Source organism: Ciconia boyciana, chromosome 7, assembly GCF_034638445.1.
Source record: "Ciconia boyciana chromosome 7, ASM3463844v1, whole genome shotgun sequence".
In the NCBI taxonomy this organism is placed as follows: Eukaryota; Metazoa; Chordata; class Aves; order Ciconiiformes; family Ciconiidae; genus Ciconia; species Ciconia boyciana.
Window position 1 is genome coordinate 11,789,254 of NC_132940.1, and position 25,668 is coordinate 11,814,921.

Here is a 25,668-nt window from a genome sequence, read left to right on the forward strand (position 1 = left end):
TCAGGAGGAGAGGCAGAAATGTGGGCTTTACAGAGCAACTGTGTGTTTCACTGGTCCCTGCGCTCACTGACGTTTATTTACATATTGGGAGAGTAAATGGGTAGAACAGATGGCAACCAGACATTTGGTGGTTCTGTTCCCGTATGCTCCTCAGGGGTCTTGCATTCAGTTTTTGCAAAAAGCTTGTCCTATAGTGAGGAGAAAAAACCCAGGAGCCTGTTCACAACTATGAAATGCTTGTTGGTTTTTTGCTATAGTGACAGATTAAAGCATTCAGTAAAATGTGAAATAATTACAAGGTGTTTTACAAGTCCAGATATTTGTTCCTTAGGATAAGTCCATTGGTGTGTCTGTGTCTCTCTTATTATTATTTCTTATTTTCACTACTGGAGTGAATGCATTTAGATTTGAAGCCGGTGATCTCTTCCTTCTACAAACTGAGTTTGTAAAGTACAGGTCTATTTATATGGGTCTTGGGTACCTTTTGGCCTTTTCTGCAAATATTGTAACTCATTTGTGCTCTTGTAAAAACAGAATATCTGAAAATTTTTGCAGTATTTTCCAAGATATTTAAAATGTGTTTCTTCACTATTTACTGTTATGAAGCAGGAGCTTTACTTCCATACCAAGTTGAATTTTTTTTCTTACTTTCTTTGTACACACTGGAATGTTGGAGCAGGGCTGCTCCAGAGTGCTAGGCAGCTTGCTTTGGTGGTTTGGGCTGTTTTGGGTTTTTTTCCAATGTGTGGATGTTGTTTGTTTTAGAGAAGTGATAATGAAAGCACTTCTGGACAAAACCATAATATAAAATACACGTTTTAAAACAATATGTTAAAAGGGGAGATGCAAGTCAGGTTTTGAATGTGTAAAATTCTCAACCTGCACATTGTTCCTTCCTGTAAAGCATCCAGGTGTTTCTCAGTAAAGTGGGGAGAAATCAAATGAAAATTGAAGAGCTTGACCTTTTGCACAGCATGCCAAATCAGCAGCTCTAACAGTTTGTGACATGATGAATTCCAATGACTTATTGGTAAACACATGAAACTGCCTAGCGTTTGTAGGAGAACCTGTCAAATAATGTAAATACCAGACCTCAGTTAGTCTCACCTACAATGTGGAATCTCCTAGTTTTATCTAAAGTCTGTAAAGCAAACCTTTCTATAATAAACCTTTCTGTAAGAAAAGGTCAATGCTGAACTAGTTCACTTTGAACCAAGATACTTTTCAAAAGTAAAAGTAGAATTACTGATCCTCCATGAGTTAATTGACTCAGATTTTACCAGGTCTTTTCTAGTGCCCTTCTTATTAAATAATGTTTTTTAAAAAGACAAAACTAGGAAGCCATGGCACAGTCTGCAGGGAGGCTTACCATAGTAAAGCTTTGTGTGGTAGCACAGAAAGTGAAAATGGTAAATGTCAAGAAAGAAACACTATCTTCTTGAAACGAGTTTAGAAGGTTGATCATTAACAAAAAATAAAGTGGAAACTTGCTACTTTTCTGTAGGCCATGCTGCACAAATATTTTGTTAGGATTAGTTTAAATGAAGATAATTGCTGAACTAGTAGATTTTTGGCAGTATATTCCACAACCCACGTGAAATACAGAAACTTGTTTCCAAGTAAGAGTTTTTAGCCAGAGTATATTGATAGTGTGCATGGTTAATGAAGCTGCTACATCTCACTCAATATGTGACAATGTTTCTGTGATATATGCAGTAGTTCTCTTAAATACTTTGTAAGGCACTTTGGAATCCTTTGAGATCAAAATTAAATACAAGCCTGTTATTAAATAGGACCTAACTTCCTCTTTTTTTTTTTTTTAATATGGGGTATTGCTGGTTTTAGGAAATGTATTTCTAAACTGAGCCCACCATCGCAGTGCAATTACCAAGTAAATCACATCCTAGATAGTCTTTGCTTTTTTTCCCCCCAATAAAATAACATAGTTTAAATAACTTTTCCAGTGGTTTGTAGCCAGATGCAAAGTCAGCTAAAAAAGATTTCTTCAGAAAGATTTCTTTTCTACATCATTATGTAACTAAAAGTAGCTGTTGTAAATACTGCAGAATTTCATGGCAGTCTTGAAAGCCATAGCTTCTGTGTCCTGGTTCCTTCCCTTAGGGGCAGTTGATGGCAATTTAGATGGTCACATATTCTTTATGGTCCAGAGCTGGATAGGCATTAACCAAATAACTAATTCAGTAACAGCAGGACTCAAGAAAAGTGAACTGGTAAAAACCAGTAACTATTTTTGGCAGAGTATGGCAGACCCTGTGTTTTTTAAATTAAAAAAAAAAAAAAAAAGGAAAAAAGTTATGGGTGTATTTGTTGTTGAGTCCTCAAATGCTAATCCATATGTGGTCATTTGTGTCTCTGAAGGGTTTGGGTTTTTTTTTTTTCTTCTTTGGCAGACTGATGTCTTGGTGTTGAGCTGCGATCTGATCACAGATGTTGATTTATATAAAGTTGTGGATCTCTTTCGGACACATGATGCTACTCTCTCCATGTTGATGAAGAAAACTCATGAACCCACAGAAGTGGTACCAGGACAGAAAGGGAAAAAAAAGCCAGGTATGTAGATAGGAATACATACATTTATTTATTAATAAATGATAGAGAAACCACTGGTATGTATGATATGTTTAGTTATCAGTCCCAGAGCGAAAGAAATAAAAAAGACACAGATACCCTATTTTTCCTCATATTCCCTGGTGGGGGTGTGACTTGTTTTTTTCCAGCTCAGAATTAAGTATTAGACTCATGTAATCTTGCAGGCTCTGATCCAAAGCTCACAAGAGTTAAGGGAAAAGCTCCAGGTGACTTCAGTGAGTTTTGGATCAAACCCTAAATTTTTGTTACATATGAACATTAAAACCGTTAGGTTTTTCAAGAGCGCTAAGCATCAGCCAGATTATAGCTGGGAATTTTACCATTGACTGTAGGGACCAGCATTAGATGGGTAACAAATACTTCTAGAAATTCTCCCCTCTCATGATATGTACTGAATTACTCTTCTGAGACCGCATCCAGGAGCCTTTTGCTAGGCAAAACTCCCACTGATTTCAAGGCCTTGGTTAGATGCTTATCTTGTCCCTCTTACCATAATATCTTAGTGCCTTGTAATCTTTAATGTATTTATTCTCACAACACTGCTGTAAGGCAGGGCAGGGCTATGATCCCCATTTTACTTATATGCTAAACATACTAAATACCATACAGTTGTTCCCATACCATACCTCTCTTTTTTCTTTTAATGATATCTGTTAAATTGCTGAGGCTTGATTATTGCCAGCTTAGTGGGTCCTGGTCCATGATTACTGTAGAGCCTCTGAGCTTTAACATGAATAAGAAAGCGTAGCTTCAAACTGAGAGAGGAGTGAAATGCAAGCCAACTGTTGGACTACGTGTGTGTCTGAAAGTGGAGGAAATGTGTTTTTAAAAGAAAGCTGCTTAGACTGCATGAAAAGATTTTCTGGAGCAAAGTGTAAGGATAATAGGGCTGAAAGCATTTAGGAGTTGGACTCTCAAACAGCTCTAAACCCCCTTGTTTTTGAAAAGGCAATCTAAGTGATAATGGCACATAAAAAAAACATTGTCAAGAGCACTACTACAGCCACAAAGTTGAGCATTCAGGAGTTATAAACTAATGGGTCTATGGTTAAACATCATAGAGCTGCCCAGTATGTGAGCTCTGAGCACACAGGGCAGGGGAAAGGAGGTCTATGAGGATAAACAAGATCATCTGAAGACTCTTTGCAAATGTAAACACATCAGGTTGCACATACATTCTTCTTTTGCTTGTTTTTTAATGTCTGTGTACTTGACTTTGTAGCATTACTCTTCCTACATGACTTGTTAAAATTTGTGTATCATTTCTGAGATCTGTAAAAAGACCAAACTTGAAAACATTAAAATTCCATCATGTGGAAGTGTTTTGACACCCACAGTGTTTTTCTGTGGGGCTGGATGCTAAGGTCTCCCACTCAAAGCTACTCTACTTGAGCTGTCATGGATAGCTCTAGTAAGTTGTTTTCTATGAACTGCCTCAAATGAGACATGTACCCTACCAGGCTTTTTTCAGTCATTTGCTAAAAGCAGGGGAGTGCTGAGACTGAGGAATTTTGGGTTCTTCTGCAGGTCCTGGAGAGGGGCAGTACATTTTAGGGAGCACTGGACCCTCCTACCTTTCATTCCTACTTGACTGAATGCACCCTCTTGCTGTCAACATCGTCCTAGCTCATCCCTATCTCTTTTCCCATGCTGGCTTCTTGCCACTACGAGCCTCCATTCTTATTCTCTTTGCTTAGTCTCCTCCTTCAATGATCCTTGTCAAGAGTCCAGCTTCTCTTTCTCATGTATTACTCTTTTCTTTCACTACCAGTCCCATCCCCTGTTCCACTTCTGACTTTTCATCTCGACCTGCTTCATTTATCTGCCCATAGTCACCTTTTTTCTTCTCTTCTGGTTCCGGTCCTTGTGGTCCAGTGTCCTTTCACGGACAGTCCCAATTTCGACTAGTTTTCAGGGACTACTTTCTTTCCCTTCCAGCCCATCTTGCAGAGTCTTCATTTTCATGCTTTTCTTTCCCCTCACCCTTGTAAGCTTTAAGTTTTATTTTGTTGTAAAAAAATAGGTTGCAAAACCAGAACAGATCACGCTCTTTTCCCTGGAGCAGTCATCACAACATGGCTGTGGAGCCTCATGGCTTGTGTGCTTTGCTTGTACCACCTGATGGTAAGAAGACCTTAGATGGGACCTGCTATTTGATTAGAACTAGGAGCTGAGGAATTGAAACAATCTTTCCTTAAGAATAAAACATGCAGAAATTTTTGCAGCAAAAATAGAAGTCTTGAAAGAGCATGTGAAACTGCAGATTTTCCAAGATTTATAATGGAGTCAGATGGCAAAAAGTGCACTTCTGACACACAGGTCAGCAGCACTTACTGAATGTCATGCTTCTTCTCTGAAGAACTGGAATACCAGAGCTTTTCAAGGGAAGGGCCACCTAACTGTTTAAGCTTAGGCTAAACACTTTTTTTTTTTAGCCTTAGAAGCAGCTGAACTGTTTTTGCTGAATTTTTCCAAATGTTCCTCATAAGGCAGGCACCTGGCATTGGAAATTTCATCCCAAACAGTTAAAATTTGATGAAACTTATAAGCAACTGAAGACAAGATATTAACATGGAATGTGTCAGGCAGCTTTTCATAGTATGTGGCACTATTAGCTCCTTCTCTAAATTGTGACACATATATGTTTCTATGTACTTGCACTGTACTGTTCAAGTGTTAGTATTAGGAAATGGATCCTTAGTCCTGACGAGTCACTAGATATATTTGCAGCTTTATTTATTGTTTCACTGTTCCTACAAATTCATTCATTTTTTGAGAAGGAGCAACAAGACTTTTATTTCGCATGTGTCATAGAATCCGATACAAAGTTGTTGCTTTCAGGATATTATTGAATATTCAAGAACTGTGATATAAGGAACTGTTTTTTAATTGGCATGAATTGCAGTGTTATAAGCAGCTATAAATTCGTACTGATGGTTTCCTGAAATGCTTGGCATAACTCAGCTGCAAGTTACAGGGTGAAGTTCATTGGCTTTTATATTTAGGGGATCATATATTGACAATAATAATCTCATTGGCTTTTTTCTAATTGATCAATAAGAGGCATGGCAATAGAAAAAAAAAAAAGCAGAGTGCTAGTGAATGGTAGTAACCCAAATAAACAGAGTGTGTCAGGAATTCAGACACCCAGAATGGAGCCATGTGCTTAAAGATGACCTGGAAAGGATTGAGTGGAAAGGAGTGTCTGAACATTTCTGTGTATAAAGAAAGGCAGAAAAGATGGGGATGGTGACTCTTGCCTGCTTGTTTTTCTTGTCTTGAAAGCAGCAGGCATGTCATCACTGGTATTCCCTGTGTTTGCCAGAAGACCTCTTGGTGGTCTTGCAGGCTGCATCGTGTGCATTCTCTCCCTTGAATTGAAAGGGTGGAGATACTGAATCTTTAACAAAGATGTCTTTTTCCCAAGTGTCAATTAATTATGTTTGATTAAAAAGCATTGTAGAAAATCTGACTGAAAATTATTTCTTCTCATCGCTGAATTGCTCAACTTCCATTCTCTTGTGATGTCATGATTTCTTTAGGTCATTAAAGCCCTCAAAATTGATAGGAATCTAATTTCTAAGGTAATTAATGAATTGCAATAGCTGTGTCAAATTTATCTATTGTGAGGAGGTAAAACACATCCTGCTTTCCATTTTTATACTTTAAACAATTTTTTTAGTTACCATCACCGCAGCTTTAACATTTTTCTTATACTTTCCTTGCAGGGATTTTTATAAACTAGTTATGTATTCATTCTTCCATTTATTTTTTTCCTCACTAAGTAATGCCAGTGTGATTTGAAACAGCACTCTTGTATCTCTGGGTAATTGATTTTGGTAATAACTTTTGTCTTTTCTGAATTACAAAAGTAATGCTATTTATTGCCAGTGTACAGGGAAAAACCTAACCTGAACTGGCATCTGCTACTGAAAAAATGTTTCACTGTCTGTTTCTTGCCTTTGACACAAGCAAGAGAAACCGGTTTGGTGGCAGTCATGTACCTGGTCCTGTTTCATCAAGTTTTCTTTTTCCCTTTCTCTTATTGCATAGAGCTTTGTGATAGCAGTGTAATATGCTACTGTAGGAATGGTCAGGAGATGGGCAGCCACGACCTGAACTTTGAGAGAAGTGTTGGTAACTTGATGGAGTAAAATCTGTCACTGTTGTGTTTCTAGCCTGTCAGGAGACCCCAGTTAGGTGGCAGTGGCGATGGTTGGTTAGCCCCTACTCTCAAACTTCATCACCCTCCTTAGCATGAGAATTGGCACTGCTTTCAAGGCTTATTTCTGAGTTTTTACAGCAAGTGAGCTTTATCCTAATTGTACTTAATTTGTAATAGTGTTACATGTTCAGGCCTATTTTTGTACTTCTTTGCGGTATGATTCATTTCTGAGAGGGGATGGGGGGGATTTCTGAAGAGGGTATGCTTGATCATTTGGATCAAAGGCTGCTAGGAGAACTTTCAACAGCTGTGTAGATTTGGCTGTATTTTGATAGTGGCTATTGCTATGGTAACTCTGAAGGAACAGGTAAAAGGAAAATAAGGGATAGGGCCGAACTGGGGAAAACAGGGTTAAAAATAGTTTGGCTGAGAAAAGATCTTAGAGAATTAACTACTTAGAGAGCCTGCTGTTACTCCAATGTGGTTAAAGGCTTAGAACTTAGGAGATTGAATATTTGCCAGTTTGGACTAAAATGATAGTATTTAGTGGGAGAAAAGAGGTTTTTGTTAGAACTGTACCATGGCATTCTTGTATAGCCTGTGTTCCTGTAAAGATCAGTGTATGGTTGCCACCAGAGTGATGGAACATACTACAAACTGCAAGTTAGAATAAGCTGCCACCATTGTATTCGGATGTTGTGGAAAACTGTTCAAAAATAAATGCTTTACATTTCAGTAGACCAAAGTCACTGTTGATGCACAGTCATTGATTTCAGGAGATGGGAATTGCCACAATAATATATGTGACTATTAGGTATTCTCTTGGTTGACAGTTTTATAAATAGATATTTAGACCAAGTGAACCCACCCAGAAACATCAATGGTCGGAATCTTAGAATCTATACTTTTATGTGTGTTTGTGTATGTTATTTAGGTTTTCTATTGCTATCCATATTTATCTGAAATAAGAGATCAGTTGCAAAGTAGTTACGTCTTAACTGAAATCATAATCCTCTCCAGACCACCAAATTCTAATGTAGAGTGATTTATGATGAGGAAGAAGCAGTTGGATTTTGAAGAACTCTCTGCTTGCCTTGGGTTTGTTGTGTAAATTCAGGTAGCAGGGGTTTTTTTATTTAAAAAAAAAAGGGGGGGGGGGGGGGAGAAGGAAAGCACAGCTCAAGATGGAGTTTTGCATGTCAGGACCTGTAGTTGGCATCTTCATAAAAAGGATGTAAAAAGCTTGCAGGGCCAGTGTTTTGAATGTCATGATATATATCAGATACTCTGACTGAAAAGGAGTTAATAAATATTGTGGATAACTTTTGCAAATTCATTGATTTGCTGGGTTAGTCTGAAACCTAGTATTTCATATTTCGGGGGTGGTTGGTGGTCCCATTTGTCTTTCCAGCCTGCATTAAGACAGGGTTATATAATGATTGTGTTTGATTTTTCTACTTCAGTGGAGCAGCGCGACTTCATTGGAGTGGATGACACAGGAAAAAGATTGCTCTTCATGGCTAATGAAGCTGACTTGGATGAAGAACTTGTCATTAAAAGATCCATCCTTCAGAAGTAAGCTTATGAGTCCGTGTAATAGAAACTGAACTTGGATGGGGGAAAATAACTGTGGACTAGGAGTGATGGTTAAAGACAAAGTAGGATGAGAAGGGAAGAGGAAAAGCAGCTTTTGTAATATTCAGGGAGCAGTATTTTATTATTCATTACCTCATTACAACAAGTTGATAGGCTTGTCTGATACCTTTATTGTGAAAAATTCCAGGGAATAAAAAGGAATGGTTAAAAGGTAACTCTCCTTGAAATGAAGCCAGTATCGCTATAGTTCAGATACAGATTAGATTCAGAGATTCAGAAGTGGTAGACCTATGTCCGTAAATGAAATGCTAGTCTCATTGGCTGAGTCCCAGACAGATTTACAGAGTATCTGAGAAAGGCTCTTGGGATTTCACGACACTTTTGTGCATATAAGGCACAAAACCTCAACTGTGTTTCCAGGCCCAAAAAGGTTCATTAGAGAATCCGTGTTATATCCACCATTAAACTGCACTGGGGACTTGGGTGAATTTATTAAATATGCCAGACTAGCTGAGCTTCCTGCACAGCGTAATTCATATCCCTTAGCAGAAGAATGAAAGATGGCTTGTTGCTCTTTGTTCTGTATGGTGATTTTAGTTTTCTCAGATACACATTGTCTGACATTTTCTGTGGAAAGCTCTGCTGGCTCCTTCAGACCCAGCCTTTGTAGTCTGTCCCAGGCTGACAGTCAGACTTTCACCTCTGTGAGATTAGACACCTGTGGGGCAGCCATCTGAGAGCTGGGAAATTCATCCATGTGGACCTTGTAAGTCAAGGATGCGGACATCTGGGGTCTGCTCCCAGATAATCTCCCCTGTGAAAATGCCTCCGGTGTGTGCTGTAGGCCACAGCTAGGTGTAATCTTTCCTTGAACATCCCGCTACCAGATGCAAGGGGGGTGCTGTGTGCCCATGGAAAGATGACTCCTCTTCTGCCTGAGTTTAAGGATTACCCTAGAAGGAAGGTGGTTGAGAGTGAGCCATGTGTTAACTGCTGTGATGGAAAGAGCCTGTCCCAGCGTGTTCCCACTGGCTCTCTCCTTGGGTCTTTCTCGGACATGGCAGGGACCAAGCTGCAGGCAAGCCTTCTGTACATACACAGCAGCTGATCTGCATCGTGTAGGAAATTCAGCCCTGTTGCATTCTGTGCTTTCGAGCAAACAAAGACTAATAGATCTATTTTGGGCTAGGGAGAAATATTTTATATACTGTTAGTGATAGGCTTGTCATTGTGGCTTTCTCCTAGCACTAGTGGGTGGCTGTGATATAACAACTTAGAAATTGCTGTAACATGTGTGATCTTAGTTGACCTCTGATTTTACAGGTTCATCTAACCAGAGGATTCTCATTCCTGTTACCCTATAGCCAAATTAATCAGGCTTTATCCTGCAGGCAAAACTTTGCCTTCAGGAACACCTGTTCAGATACATTGTCTTCAGCAGATCTTCTTGAGCATAACTGTTCGGGATTTGGTAAATGTGGTGTTGGTGATAAACAGATGGGATAAAAATCTGTATGTCTCCCTGTCTTTCTTACATTTCCATATGCACAGCTATCCAAGCTAATGTAAAGTGTTAACCACCCTCCAAGTAAAGCCCACAGATGACAGCATAGCCTAGAAGCACAGAGAGAAGATCTGCTAAGTGTTAAAAAGAAGAAAAAAAAATTAAGAAAAAGATGCTCTCAAGCATTAGGCAGAAGCATTGGGCCAGTATCCACCTGGGCGAGCCTCTGACATCTGAGACTGCCTGCTGTGGATGCTTATGAGTTCTCTCTGTTTTACAGCTGCCATCTTGGAGCAGCTCTGAGGGAAGCAAAATAGTATATGAAAATTGTAAAATATTTTACAATGAGGCAATTCCAGGGTAGCAACAACTGTGGGAGCTCTAGGAAGACAAAGTGTTGGCAGCTAATGATGTTTTAACTACTGTGTTGTCTAGACCTGCTCGAACCCTGACTTTCTCATGTGAGAAATAAAAGCGACGCTTAAAATGATCTTTGAAGTCTTTTTTTTTTAGTACATCATAGTAAAGCAAGGAGAGAAAAAAAAAAAAAGAACAAGCCCAATCTCGTTTTTCTTCATGGATCACTTGAAGTGACTGACTTTCAGCTACCATGTTGGCTGTTTCTTGATCTCTGGACTTTGTTTTGATGAAATAGCAGACTTTGTGGCAAGATGGGAGAATTTCCAGTACACTCATTTGTTCCTCTGTAAAATACAATAGACATCTTGAGGGTGTTGCTGTTGTTTGTTTTGCTTTTAATGGTCCCTTTGAAGGGCTATGGTGGTCTTGTTACATGAACTCTAGAACTCCTTCAGTGTGTGTTTTGCTCTTCAGATCCTTTTCTTTTTCTATTTTCTTTTTTCTCTCCCTTTTTTAAGGAGGGGAGTGGAAGGAGGGACAGGGAGGGAGTGGTGAAAGGAATGGGAAGAAGGAAGATGAACTTTTCTTTAAAGCTAGGAATCTTGTTACTGGTAAATACCTAGATCCCATACAGAAATGGTTCAAAGGACCTTTGGCTTTCCCTCCTCACAGGAGGGAAGTTGTGTTGACAAAACATCCAAAGCTGTAGAACGCTAATTTAAATCCTTGAAGAAAAAACTTTTTCCTGACCTTTGCCTTCTTCCTATCACTGGATTTCACGCTCTTCACTTTCCTGCCATAAAAGAGCAGCTGGTGGGGAGGGACAGGGGAAAACACACATTCTCCTGAGTACCTGTTGAGTATTAAATATTTATTTGCTCTTGACTCAGGCATTTTGTAATAATAAAAGTGTTACAGAATGAAACATTTTAATAGGATTTCTAAGTTTATGTGTAACCTGTTATTCACTTTCTCAGTTTGGTTGTTCTCTTGTATTCTGAGAATGTATCCTCTTTCCAGATTTGTTGTTTTGATTTGTTTTGGGGTTTTGTGAGTTGTGGATAGCCATTTTGGTTTTGAGAATGCCTCTCCTTGTTACACCACAGAAAGGAGTCTGGATTTTGCTCCTTTGCTTGCCAGAGCAAATCTGGCAAAGCTTTCCATTCAGCTGTTAAAATTGTCCTCACCTCCCCCCCCCTCCCCGTGCTGTTAATCACCCTGATGACAGGTCCCACAGGTAGCATCCTCCTTCCAGTAAACAGTATCAAATACATCCATCCAGGCACGTTTTGGTGTGCATCAGGATGGGCCAGGAGACAAATTTATTGGTGGTGCCTAGAGAGACTAATGCTGCTGGGGAAAGCATTTTCAACGAAATGGTTCCCTGTTTGGGTAATGAGAGCTTATAAAAAGCCATGAACAGCCTGTGCATGTCATTCACTTTGGCAAATAGCTGCAAGATGAGATACTAGAATGAAAGAAATACAGTTTGGGGAAGTTTCAGAGCCAGCTTAGGGCCCTTTGAAGAGAAAAAAATACAGTTATGTGCTCATCCCTGGAGCCTGGTTTTGCCGGTGACATCTCTCTGACTTGGGTCTTGGCAGGATGAAGGAGTGAGGAAATGATGAGAATTCCATAGCTGCTGCCTTTGCTTTCGGAGGGGGCAAAGGTATTTGTTTTCAAAGCACGATTACAATGGACAGGGAGCTTTTTGCTCCACCTCTGATACTTATGGTCATGCAAAGTGAGACAGTAAAAGACACCTGTTGGAGCAGGTCTAAATTTGGAGCATTTCCTTTTAAGATCTTGTGGGCTGTGTAAGGGTGAGTTCAGCCTTCGTGGGTGTTCTGTCTGCACTGACGCAGGTGCAGGGCTTCTCCTAGAGAATATGTTAATAAATCACCATGACAATTCCAGCTACTTATTACCTCATGTGCTTCAGACAGAAAGGAATACCTCATCTATAAATATATGCAGTACTAACATTAGTAACCTTGAAGAAACAATACAGATCTGTTTTTAAGATATTTTAATAAAAAGAGGGGGGTAAGATGGGGAAGCTTTTTCTTCCTTTTCCCCTTGCATCATGAGAGTAAAAATGAATGGTGTAGTATAATTTTAAAAGTCAGCGTTGCCAAGTGGGTAGGTAATGGGAGTTCAGGAATAGCTTTGATACACTTGATTTCCTTTCTGTTGCCTTGGGATATTGCCTTTTTTTTCTGCTGATAATTTGTTTTAAATAAGTGGATCATATATAAACACACTGCAACTTCCTTAGTGTTTCTGTTCTCTGAAACTGCCCTCCTTGGGAAATTGGCATCTCTGAAATACTCTGTCACTCCTATGGTGGTTCTCTTGTTTGTTGTTTTTTGTTTTCCTTTAAAAATCTACTTCCATGGGAGAGGCTGGGAATGACACAGGTATAGGCAGATGCTCCACTGTGTAAAGCATCCTAAACTAGATCATGGGCAGATGTCCTCTTCCAGATCCAGCTGTGCTGGTGAAGGGGACCACCACCTCCAGCTTGCCCCCAGCTGCATGTATGATTGAGTACTTCATAAGGCACATGTGTCAAAATGAGTTGCATTACTTTTAATGGATTAAACAGCAGGACTTTGATAACTTGGTTCTTTTTACTTTGTGCATTAGGGAGTGGTCCCCACAAGCAGTGCCACTGGCGGGGAAGGGAGGGATGCAATAACCTAACTCAGTAGGAAAATCCTGAGGAGCAACTCGGGCAGATCAGGGAGCAAAAACTCTTTGCTGGGCTCAGCTGTCTACAGGATGAATATACATGTGTTAGCTTTGGTGGTGTTCCCGTGTTGGAAAAATCAGTAGTTTTCACTATTAGCAAACTTCTGTTACTAAGTTTCCTTTGCATTCAAGTGATAATTTGAGGAATGCCATGGAAAGATGTTGGATATATCTTTTTTTCTCTAGCATGTGACTCTTAGAGTGATGTGTAGATCTTCATGGTTTTCCCGTTAGTCCAGATCTGCTCTTTTCATAAATAAAAATAAAATTTTCTGACTAGCATCCAGAAAATAAGTCAGGTTCTTTTTGGCTCCTCCATCACAAAAATAGAAATTGTATGTGTTGATTTAGGTAATAATCCTTTTGCAGATGCTCAAGCCAGAAAAGAATCTGGTTCCCCTTACCAGAACTGAATTGGTTTCACAGTACTAGTAGGAATTTAGAAAGCTGTAAAAAGTTATTTTAGCCAGTAAAGCAAGAGGATCTGACTCTGAATCAAAACAGGGGAACTAGGTCTATTGAATAAGAGGGTGTGATTTTTACACACTAACTTCTCAGACTATAACCACACTTTAAAAATGTTGGTGTAGCTTTAATCATATTTATTTACAAAAGAGGATTTTGCTGAACATTTCAGAAAAATATATTGGCCTGTGAGTTGTTTTTTGAGCCATAAGTTAGGAGTAGATGTTCTCAAGATGCCCTTGGAGGTCTTGCTTGCCTGTTCAGGAGTTTTTCAGTTCACTAAGAGTAGCTGCTGTAACTATAAGGCATTAATTTTCTCAGAAAGTTTGCTCTTTTCATTATGCATTTAAGCTTTGCTCAACTTGCTCTGCTTTTTCTGTAAATATGTTGGGGATGAGTGTAGCCTTCAACTTCAGAAATGGAGTATTTTTAAAGTGATTTATTGTTTCTAAAATGGATGTAGCCAAATATAAGGAAAACAGTTTAATTTGGTGCTTTTATATGTTATGCTTGTACAATAAATGTGAACGTACTATCAGCTGTTCGTGAGACATTGACTTTGTATTTTAAAGAACATACTGCTATTACTGATTTTAATACCGTTGCTTCCACAGGATTTTATTGTGTTTTGCTGCTGCCATGTTATTTCATTCATTCAGTTGGGGGGGGTGAAAGGAATGTACAACATATCCAGGTCCTACATATAAAAGAAAGGTCATGCCATGTCTTGACAGCTTGTACAGGTAATGGGTCATGAATCTTAGAATCTGGAATATTAGCAACAACTTCTGTTGAATGTAGCTATAGAAAGACTTACTGGCAACAGATTTAATTTTACTGCAAGATTCTTGCTGAAGTTACGGTACACGTAAGACTAAAACCAGAGAGCGTAAGGCTCAGCATTTGGTTTTTAATCATCAGTAAATATATGTTGTGTGGATTGTCATTAGTCATTTGTCTGTCTGTCTGTCTGCTGCGGTCTCAGACCAGCACTTAGCCCGTGATTTGGTTTTACTTTTCGGAGGTTTCAAAGGAGGAAGAGCTGACTGTATTGCTTGGACACCCTTGAGTCCATGTGACTTGGTAAATGCAGTACTCTGAATGAGTCATCAGGTTGGACAATACTGAAGTTGAATCTGTCTCGTTGTTACTCTAAGCCAGGCTTGGGTCTTGAAAAGATTACAAAGGTCTGTTCGTTTCAGAAAGATGTCTTAATATTTTAATACAGTTGCCACTGTGTAGTTGTTAGCAATGCTGTTAGTTTATTTTGCAGAATTGATGGGAAGTGCAGCCATCATCAGTTGTTTTTGTGACATATTTACCTCAATTGATCCAGATGTAACCTGTATGATCAAAAAGTTCCTCTGAATGGTCTGGTTAGGGGCAAGACACAGAGTGATCAATTATTTGCTTCTAACATATGTTTTCAGCCATAGCGTGTATTCAGTAGAGCTGCCTGTTGAAATCTTAGGGTTTCAGCTTGTGTCCAGCAATCCCAGGATGACCAGTACACGACAGAGGGGCACAGACTCCTTATTGTGTGGTTGGGATGGTACAGAGGAAAAAAAGCCAAAGGTCAGAGGAGTTATCCCTGCTTTTGTGAGCGCTGTCAGGCTCTCCCCTACCACATGTCCGCCATGTGTTCCTCATCAGCAGGATGTGGAACTCCATGACGCAGAGCAGACTGGAATGCGGAGTTAGTTAACACCCGCCGTTGGGGAATTTATCAGCCGATGTGGAATATGGGGGGGGAGGAAACAGCCTAGTTTAGAGCAAAGTAAGGGTGAAATGAGGCATGTGACTGTTCCTCTTCAGTTAAAAGGTCTGATTCTGCTTGGGGCTGACGTCCTGGCTCCTGAGCCCAGCCAAAGCTTGTGGTACCCTTACTGTTCTGCGTTACTGATTTTTTGGTTTTGGTTTTTTGGTTTTTAATCCTTTAAACTGTCATGCTTAGCAGAAGATTTTTGCAGTGGGCTGGAGGGAAATACCCTTGGGATTTTTGCAAGGAACCATTCATCTAGTTTATTCTAAGAAACCCAGACTTTGAAGAGCCTTTCCTTCATCCTGGTCATTGAGATGCCAAATCACTAACTTACAGGGATACATAAAAGTGATAGCCTCTCCATTAAAATTAGCTACACTTGGTATCAATTGAATTGTAGTTGCGTAATATTTTTAGTGCTGATTTATTACACTTACTTCATGGCTACCGTGAACTCTAACCTGGATGATTTACTGTGATGTTTAGCACTGCTAAGAATATTGTGAAAGTCATAATGGAAAGAGTCAGAAAATACAATTAACTGGTTGAAGGTATATGTGTGCCCACGATCCTTATTGGGTTCGCATTCTACTTTACTCGCAGCAAATATATATCTTTCAAAATGTTTCCATTCATTCAGAATACAATGCTGAATTCCCTCTTGAATAGCTGTTGTGTGGTTCTCCCCAAACAGCATTGTGCTGGCAGTTTCTGGAATTACACAGGAAATGAAGAGCATAGCAAACTTTCCTTTCTCTTGCTAAGACATGCTCCCTGGGAGTTCTTCTAGTAGATCGAGTAAATAGCAGAGATCTGTTCTTAAGGGCAGCATGCCCTCTACATTTCTGCTTTGAGAAATCCTAATTTTTGCTGGCTTTAAATCCTTCCTTTTTTCCTCAAATTTATTGCACCATTTCCTCAGCTAGGGAAGATTAGATAGAGATTCCTTTTACATGCAGTAAAACTTATCCACTTGTCTTAGAGATTTTTTTTATAGGACTCTCTCCTTCCCCAGTCACCAAATATGAAATACTCTGTTAGGAATTAAAAGGAGATGGCTATTAGACCTTGATATGTGAACTGGCAATGCAGAATGCTGTATCTTGCACGATTACTCATTCTAAGTATAACTTACATGTACCTGCATACCTGCATATTGGTCAGCAATAGCTGTTGGTATTACTTGGGTTGATCATCTTGAAATCCTGTAACCTTTTAAAAAAACATGGGGAGTGGTATTCATAATTCAGGTTAGTGGAAGCTCAAGATTTTGAAAAATCTAGGTCAGTCAATACAGAGAGATTTAAAAAGGGAATAACTTAGGGCCTTCAGATAGAAAAAATTTGGCTGATGGGCTTTAATAATTAAACTCCGAGGGCTGGAAGCAAACCAGTAAGAAAGCAAGGGAAATTCAAGTTAAAGCTCAGCTTCTAGTTTTTCTGCATATAAATCCTCCAGCAGCTGGTGATATTTGCAAGAGCACAAGAGACTGTCTTTCAGTATTCCCTTTGATTTTATTTTTTTCCCTTTGCTTTATTATTCCCAAGGTGTAGCATTAAATATCATTTCAGAGGCCATGTGTGTCCCTGACTTCTCTGTCTCATCTCTATGGTACATGTGTTCATACATGTATGCATATATGTGTAATATATAGCTTTGTTCACTAATGTATGGGTACAGCATTTCTAGAACTGGGGGGGGAGGGGTGTCAGTTTTTTTCCTCCAAAAGAACTACAGCATTTCTGAAAATACCTCTGAAATTCCCACTTCTGTGACTTTGAGCCTTAGCCAGGTAGAATAGCAATAACAGAATCATGGCCAGTGGTGCCATAAATTTCAACTAAAGTATCGGGCAAGAAGGCTCATTTCTGTTTGTACTGTTGTTAGAGATATTTATGCAGGGCAGGTCTTTCAGCAAGTGTGATTATTTTCAGAGAGGCCCTTTCTCCATTCTTGCATTAGAATGTGCTGGGGATGTGTGTGGGGAATGGCACCTGATGAACAGCAGCCAGACACAAGGCATAAAATCCCTTGGGAATGAGACTTCTCTTTATGGCCATTTTTCACTTCTAAAGCCACTTGAAAAATATTGTTCTTCAGGTAGATCTCCTTCCTAGATCCCTGGGTTAGCATTTGGGTCCCTGCCATTTTCCCAGACCAAGGAGCTACTGAAGACTTAAGCTTTTCAAGTAGGAAAGTATGCAAGCACATATTTTGCAGCACCAGACACTATTGAAAGAATAATGGACCCTTCCCACATTCAACTCCATTCTTCTTGCACTCCCTCCCAGACCTCTGGAGCCACCGTGCTAGCAAATGATTACATTCTGTTTCTCTCCTGTAACTCTTCTAAACCAAATGTTAATTGAGACGTTGATTTATACAATTTAGATTCCTTTGTTAAGTCAGTGTAGTTAAAAGTAGCCTCTGGCTATTGAGGGGATAGATCAGTGAGACAAATTAGTACTTGCTGGTATGTTTTTCTATATCTTACTCTTTGAGAAAATAGTATATATTTCAGATTTAAGGAATATGTCTCTTGCATCTGTTTTAGATGTACCCCATGACAGTGTAGCTCTAGAACATGGGATTCTGGGTGTTTTCTGATTTACGTTATTATATGAAGGAAGCAACCTGAAAAAAAGTAGACTTTGGCATTTTTTTTTGCGATGCCCTTGATTTTTGTCAACTGAAAAGAACGGGTTATGATACTAGGGATGTTATATAGATTCCAGGCTTTCGTATGTGACCGGGGTAACCTCGTGCCTGGGGTAAAAAATGACTTCTCATGTCCTGGACAACTGTTGACTTAAAGGGTTCGCAGAAAAGTTGTCTGACCTTACTTCTCAGTAATCTATTCTTGTCTTTGGAAAAAAATAGAGCTGTTAATCTGTTTGGTTGTTGTAGAAAACCATTAAAATAAGCAACTTTTGTGTTTATAGAGGAAGAGTTCTCTTGTTCTACAGGTGATCTGATGCTGGAAAGGGTAAAAGTTAACATGTGAATTGATGTGCTATCGCCTGTTTGCATTAAGAATGTCTTGTAATTAATGTACAAAGAGATCTCACTTCTCTACTTGGCTTTGTGGCCTTAAAAAATCCACTTAATGTTTGTGTCTCATACTTTCTTTGCTTTTTAAAATGAACGCAATATTACTTTCCTGTCTCATAGAAGCATAACTCATGAATATTTATGTCAGTACGGTAAATGTAAAATGCTGCTCTGAGTACAGGGTATCAACTGTTGGCTTTCCTACATTTAGAATCAGAATAGTACTTGTTAAAACGACCTGCAGGAAGCAGCTGATATAACACTGTGTACAGCATGAGCTACAGATCATGTTTAAACCTAGATTTTCAGTTTCAGCACTTGCATTTTTGCATGTCAGATGCCAGTAGTATTTAAATGTATTATTGTATAGTTTATTGTGTGTTATGTTGTTATGCGCTGCTATTCTTATCACTCCACTGTCTCTAATTTCCTTTCAATGCACTCATTCTCCTGTTTTTCTTACAAAAGCACTGGACATACAGTGAAAAATGAAACACATTTTCTTTTGCATTAACAAGCCACTACTCCTGAGTGTACACAATCAAATTTGCAGATAGGTGGTTCCTCGCATGCGCGTGAACTGGTTTTACAAATGCTGGCCTGAATCTGGCACAGCTTGCAGCAGTGCACCTGAGCTAACATGCAAGTGGCTGTACTGCTGGCAGGGCCAGGCTGGGCTGGCAGGGGTGTAGCTGGGCAGGCAGAGCAGCTCCCGAGCAGCCTCTGAGTCCTGCAGGGGCTGAGGGCACGCTGTGGACGTAACGGAAGGGCTCGGTAGGAGCCACTTCTGGTGCAGAAATAGTAGTGTCGTCTAGGCTTTCTCAGGTCCATGTTACTCTGGATAAAGGGGAAAAACATGCTTATGTTTCTTAATTCTTGCGTTTGCTGCTTTCCATTGCCAGTTTGGCCATGTGATGGCAGCTTTTAAATTCTGAGATAAGAATTGGGGTTTTGTTACCCGAATGTACAGCTTTGGTCGGCACTTTCCAGTTCCAACAAAATGCAAATGTCAAACAGGAGTTAATCTTTTATAGTTCTTCAAATAGCTTACTTTTCACAGTAGAAAAGTAATTCCCTTTAGAAGGCGATCACTCCAAAGACTAACTGCTTTCATTTCTCCTAAACATTTTAAAAGCATGGCAACAATTTCCTATGAGTGATATGATTTAAAAGACCTGACTTGATTTGGGCTACTGTGTGTGATCTGCTTCTTCACTTTTATTTAAATTTTATGCATGAAGAGAAAGAGTTAATGTTTTCTGAATGATGAGTTCTGTTAATAAAACAAGTTGATACTGCCCTGCTAAATAGTGGCCTCATAAAGGTCACATGCATAAATGAAGATGCAATGAACTTGTAAGTCAAGAATGCCATGAACAGCAGAAATGCCAAACACCAGAGCTGAAGCACAGCTGAGTAACCTGCTGCAAAGAAATCTGACACTTTACCTGTTTCTTCGTTTCTATGTTTTGAAGTCATGACTTGATTGATTCACCATCTTGAAGGCAACAGATGCAAGGATATGAACTTGTGCATCTCTGAAAGAAGTGTTTACTCCTGAGCACGAGTCTTCAAGTGACAGAAAGCTCATAGCAGACTGCAGCACAATAATGTAAAGGCTAGTTTTGCTTGACGCTCTTTCTGTCCGTTGACTTCTTAATTTTCCTAAAGGAAAACATATTGACTCCCCTGTGGAGGTGACTCACAGGTTCTATTGATGACCTCTGGAAGGCTTCAGTCTTTTACCTGCCATGTGCCTGTGTCACTACTGCTGATGTTGGCTCTGCCTACAATGACAATAAGAAAACTGGCTGTAAGTGTTTATTCAAGTCTCAATGGAAGTATCTTAGAATACTGCTGTTTCCTAAGGTTTCTAGGTGTGCTGACATGTAGCTGATGAGTGGTTTTCATCATTGGTTAGTGCCTGAAAAGTTACTGTGTGGTGAAGAGGTGAAAGCTGAATGGAGCTGTTCAGCATATAAACAGTTGAAATGAACAGGGATTATGGGAAGGTGTGCTGCACTGTAGTGGTTTGAGGCCACAACCAAATGTGTGCTGTGCATGTGGGGGGGAGAGTCAAGGACAACTGCAGTGCATGCAAGTGAAAGATGTTGGGGCCATATCTTTGTAAAGGCTGATCTGATTTCTAAATGTAAGTTTACTGGTCTAAGTTGTTGATCCCTGCTTGCTGCAGGCTGAGTAGAGACACAGATGTGGAGAATTAGGTGAAGTTATAGAGAGGAGAGAAATTGCTGAGCTTTGGAGTATTCCTTGCAGGTAGGCACTGTCTTGAACTTGCATGTTATCTCCAGAAATGGATAATATCTTCTTATTTACACTCACAGTTAAATATTTATTCCCCAAATTCTGGGATGTTTTGGCTTTTAAATCTAACATGAGGAAGGACAACCAGAGAAAGTCTGTACTAATGTGGATCAAAATACTGTGAAAAAAGTGTATGAGAATCCATTCTTAGTAGTCCTGTTTGTTACCTTAAGCAAAAATGTCACCCTCACTGCCACTGTTTTGTGTCCTGAAGAGAATCCCATGCTCACATCTTTGAGGAACTAATTTTGTCAGCTGGTTGAATAGTAAGACCCAAAATTGAGATTGACAGTTATCAAAAAGTGAGAAGCAAGTGCTCTGCTGTTAGTTGATCATTTTGTGCTTACTTGCTTAGCTGATATTTTCACCAGTTACGTTTTTTTTATGATTTCTGAGTATTGTTCATTAATGTAGTTATTTCATTGCTGAATGACAGCATATTTTTACACACTGCTGTCACTTCTAGCTTTGTTTCAAAAGGAGAGGTGATTCTCCTTGCCAGAAGTAGAACTGTTGTGCTGTATGGTTTGTTCTTCCAGAAATTCCTTCAGGCCTTCGGTTTGTATTTGATTTTTGGCTGGTTTGCAAGAATATGTGATCCCATTGATCCAGTCACATTTTTAATTGAAAACATACATAGTCTGTATACATTAAAAAAGGATCATTTGCATGTAAGGAAGAACCCATGAAAGTGTGTTTGAGAATTCTTACCTGCACCTGGGCATAGAAAAAGATTAGCAAATTATTTTGTATGTATCCATTGTATATTTGTTTCTTTTTTTATCAATGTACGTCAGAGGTCCGAATACAAATAAAGCGTGCTATGCAAGCTAATTAAATCAATGCCTCTGTGGAAGAACTTAGTTTCTGGAATTGCTCTTGTAAATCTGAGATGTAAACAAAAACCTAGTTATTTTTATATCATTTCCCTTTGCCTCATGTATGTGATTCTGGAAGTTGGAGAGTTATATGTTTATGCATCTTTTTATAGCAGAATATTTGCGTGGCTGAATTTTTATTGAAGCGTAATTCCTGGTTTCCTTAAAGCTGAGCAAGGCTACTGTACAGTGGGAACACACATTAATTTGAGTTTCTGTGAAAGGCTGTTCATTTTAAAGCTGTCAAGGCAGCAAATTGTCCTCAAGTGTTTCTTCATTAACAGTTGTTGCTGCTTTTGTAGAAAAGGCTGCTTCAGCCATGGAAAGTAAATTGGGAGCTTTTCCTGAAAGAAGGATGTGCAAAGAACAGCATTTAGGCCATGGGATCTTACTGTCCCTCCTTCTCCTGCCCCTGCCTACCTGGGGATGACGCAGGCACCACTGCGTTTTATTGTTTCATTTCAGCTGCGTGCTGAGATGAGCAGTCTCCAGATGCTCCATTTATCTGAGGTTGGCTTTGGTTTGTTCTTTCTTGGTTCATTTATAGCTTCCTCATAGACTATGAGCTGATTGTGCCAGTTCCTTTAAAATGTAGAACGCAAAGATAGTACCTGTTTTCAGAGTTTAGAGTCTAAATGGACTGTACGATTATGGATGTGGCTCTTGCTCCCATTAAATGTGAAATTCCAGCTCTTCAGAATAAACCTATTTTCTAGTGAATTCCAATATAATAATACAATCTACTATTTGTGAGGAGTGCAGCTTCTGTGGTGTGAATAATCAGACCCACTTCTTCTGTTGAAGTGCAAAAACTCCCTTTTATTTTTAATAGCAAATTATTTTGAGAGCAGAGCTCAGAAGCACGGGATTTTTAGAAGTAAACTAGTCTTTTAAGGCTTCCTGTTCATTTTGGTTGTGCTTATTGCTTCTTACCTCTGATTTATTTTTTTTTACTGTTCTCCGCAGAAGCAACCATTGTAGACTTGGCCCTTTTTTATATTACTAATATAGTCTAGAGGGTTAGCACAGGTCTTTATAGTTACAGATTGTTTCTAATACATTTTTTCTTCATAAACTAAGGGCAGGACTGTACACGAAATCTCTGTTATTGTATTTGTGCTTTGTACTCATGTACTTGTTGACTGTTTTACAAGCCAGTAACGTAGTAGCCACAGGCTAGGAAGCTTGCCCAGAAATCTGGCATATTTAATTAGTGCTAGTAAACAAGCAGAGTTTCAAATTTAATTTTTCCTTCTTTAATTCCTATAAACCTCAAGCCATTTAAAACTTAATTTTGACACTAGTTTCGTTTATGCAGTTGGATAATACTGAAACAGTCCACAACCACAGATGGAATAGTCCCAGTCTCTTCCAAGCAAGAAGGGAATAGAAGTTGTTTTGTTTTAATAGTGTTTGAGGTTGCCGTAAAACTGTAAATGATAATCTTCAGGTCATCCACTACGCATTTTCTTTTTCTTTCTGTTAGGCTAAGTGTTTCAAGATGAGGAAATTGTCCAACCATGGGTTTAGCCTTGTAAAGGAAAAGGGTTGGATTTGTTGCCATTCTGGTCTTTGTACAGAGAGCTGTTTTAAGAGCAAATTATGGAGGCATCTGAACTCTGTTACTTGCCATAGCCAGTTTATTGCTTCTAGGCTGTGAGGTTTAACTCCCTACCCCAGGTGGCATAAGCAACAGAGGCTTCAGTTGCTGTCTTCTCTCTTGCTTTTCAAAACCAGGTTGTGATCAGTGGTGAAAATGGTTCTCTACTACTGCTTCCTCTATCAGGGACCACTGAAGTCTAGATTAATGACGTTTCTCCTATCTGTTTCATTGCTGGAGCCACACTGTCTCCAGACGAGTAGTGTGCTGATGTCTCCTTATCACAGCAATAAAATACTTGCTAATTTTGGCCAAAAACTGGACTTTGTAACTGTAGCTAAAAAAAAAAATTTAAAAAAATAGTATTTAAATTGTGAAAATATGCAGATGAGCAGTGTCTTATTAACTGTCCAGACAGCTTTTCCTTCAAGAACGTGGGTGGTTTGGTTTTGTGGGGGTTTTTTTTGTTGTTGTTTTTTTGTTAAATGAACAGTGACTGTGTCCTACTTATTATAAAGGCAGCTCCCCTCTACTGTATGAAGTGAGTTAGCATATACTGGGCTGTGTGGAACAGCACTCCTGTTTGCCTGAAGTTTCTCAGTCAGCAGTAACCATTCCAGGGAAGGAAGTTAACTGCTCAAAGTACCGTCTCACTGCATTGAATTCGCCAGGATTTTCTTCTGTCCTCTGCAATATTCTAATTGCTGTATTATCACTGTTCAAAAGGAGTGAAATTCCTCCAGCCCAATCTTAAGCTGTTATTCAGGTCCCAGTAATGGGTGAAAGATGAGACAGATTTTTGGAAATCCAGCTCTAGCCTCAGTGCAGTGTACATTTTTCTTCAGTTGGGCTTAATGCTGTAGTGCTCCAACTTTAGCATCCTCCTGAAAGCATTTTAGGTGTAAGCTCAGTTTCTTGTAGTAATATGAAGCAGCCACTTCTGTTATAGGTATTAACAAATCTGGAAATTTTAAAACATGAGTAATCTGGTCTAACCAGAAACTAATCCAGTGTGGTTGTAAACACTGTAATTACTTGTTTAAAAAAATGCTAATTTGGACTTTGGGTGGATGTTAAGCTCTTCCTGTGGTAATGGTAGATTTTTCTGTGTCTTGTCTGTCTTTTTTTTTCCCCCCCCCGATACTTACGTTTATCATCCCATGGTATTTCTAATGGTGTTTTGTAAAATGCCAGTTAGCTATTAAAATAATTAATAATAAAGTTCTTTTGGGTTGAAAAGATGAGAGACATCTGCAAGCTGCTTCAGTCTGACTTCAATTCTCCTTTCGTTTTAAATTCTTCTATCACTCTGCAAAAAGAATGCTACATTTTCTAATTTTAAGGCTTTGTTTTAATGAAGTTCTTATTTGATACTGTCAAAATATTAGCTGATAAATTAAATAGTATAGGTTCTTTTAAACTAGAAATGAACACAAGTGTGTCTATTTCTTGTGTGATGTTCCTATACCCTTGGGGTACAAGAACCCTACTTGGTTCCCCTATTTGGGTATATACTTGGGTATATATTTGGTTCCCCTACTTGGGGTATTTCTTCACTGCAGAATTGGGCTGTACTCTAATGCTGATGTTGCCCCGAGCCCTGACAGCTCTGCATGTCCTGAAGTCTCGTGGCTCAAGGTTGATGTTGCCCTAGATCCAGGCTAGCATGTGTCTGGGGATGCATCTGAACACGTGGGCTGAGTCATGACTTCAGTGTAGCCAAGTTGGGAAACCACTCTGCTTCCCTACAGAAAAACAGGATTGATCAAATCTGACTGCTGATACCTTAGTGTAGTTTCCCCTAAAATGTATTTTTCGTCTATGTACTCATTCAGCATTGCCGAGATGTGGAGTGGCCTGTGTGCTGGCAGCCACAGCCAGGCTCCCTCTGCAGTGGCGGCAGAGCCAAGTTCTGTGCCCACTTGAATTTCTGCCTGAGATAAAGCTGTTTCCACTAATTGATTAAATATTTGACATTTACAGTTGTTGCGGTCTTGTAAGGATGAAGTGTGGTTACTGCGTTACCAAATGCTAAAGTGTCCAGGTTTCAGTGGAGTCAAGATGTGAATAAGTATGACTGTAAAACCTTATCATGAATCAGAAGTGAGGCAGAAGCAGTAGGTTCCAGGGGGAAATCAAAAGAAAACATGGGTCAAAGCACCAGCAGAGGAAGCTACAAACCCTTGAGGAGCAGGAGCTAAGTATAATACATTTACAGTAGATGAAGGAAATGAGCATTGCCAGATTTACTGCAGAGGACATCCTACATGGGCTGGATTTGGGTAGATTTTGGTAATTTAAACCATAACACTTGATTTTTTTCCCTTCTTTGGATTCAAAGTTTGTGTCATCTTGCTTTCTACACTGTAAGTGTTGGGGGGAGCCAGATGCTGCTTTGTCTAATACACAACATGTATTGCTCTTCTCTCCCTCTGTTCTTCCTTCTAACCCTAATGACCTGCTATTGGACTCATCAGGCTGTTTTCCAGTCCCATGTAATTTAACTGTTTTGAATGCAAATATCTTCTAAAGAAAGACTCATAAACACACACCTTCTGTTGTAACAGCTCATTTGCTTGTCAAGCGAAGATCCTAGCA

At 39.4% G+C, this 25,668-nt stretch overlaps 1 protein-coding gene across 1 annotated transcript in view; it reads left to right on the forward strand.

Annotated features, from left to right (window-relative positions):
• Positions 1-25,668, forward strand: part of EIF2B3 (eukaryotic translation initiation factor 2B subunit gamma) — a 103,382-nt gene that overhangs the window by 19,119 nt on the left and 58,595 nt on the right. Inside the window, exons 4-5 of the mRNA XM_072866903.1 lie at positions 2,412-2,571; positions 8,239-8,350. Coding sequence (XP_072723004.1) covers positions 2,412-2,571; positions 8,239-8,350 — 272 coding nt within the window. The remainder of the gene's footprint in view (positions 1-2,411; positions 2,572-8,238; positions 8,351-25,668) is intronic.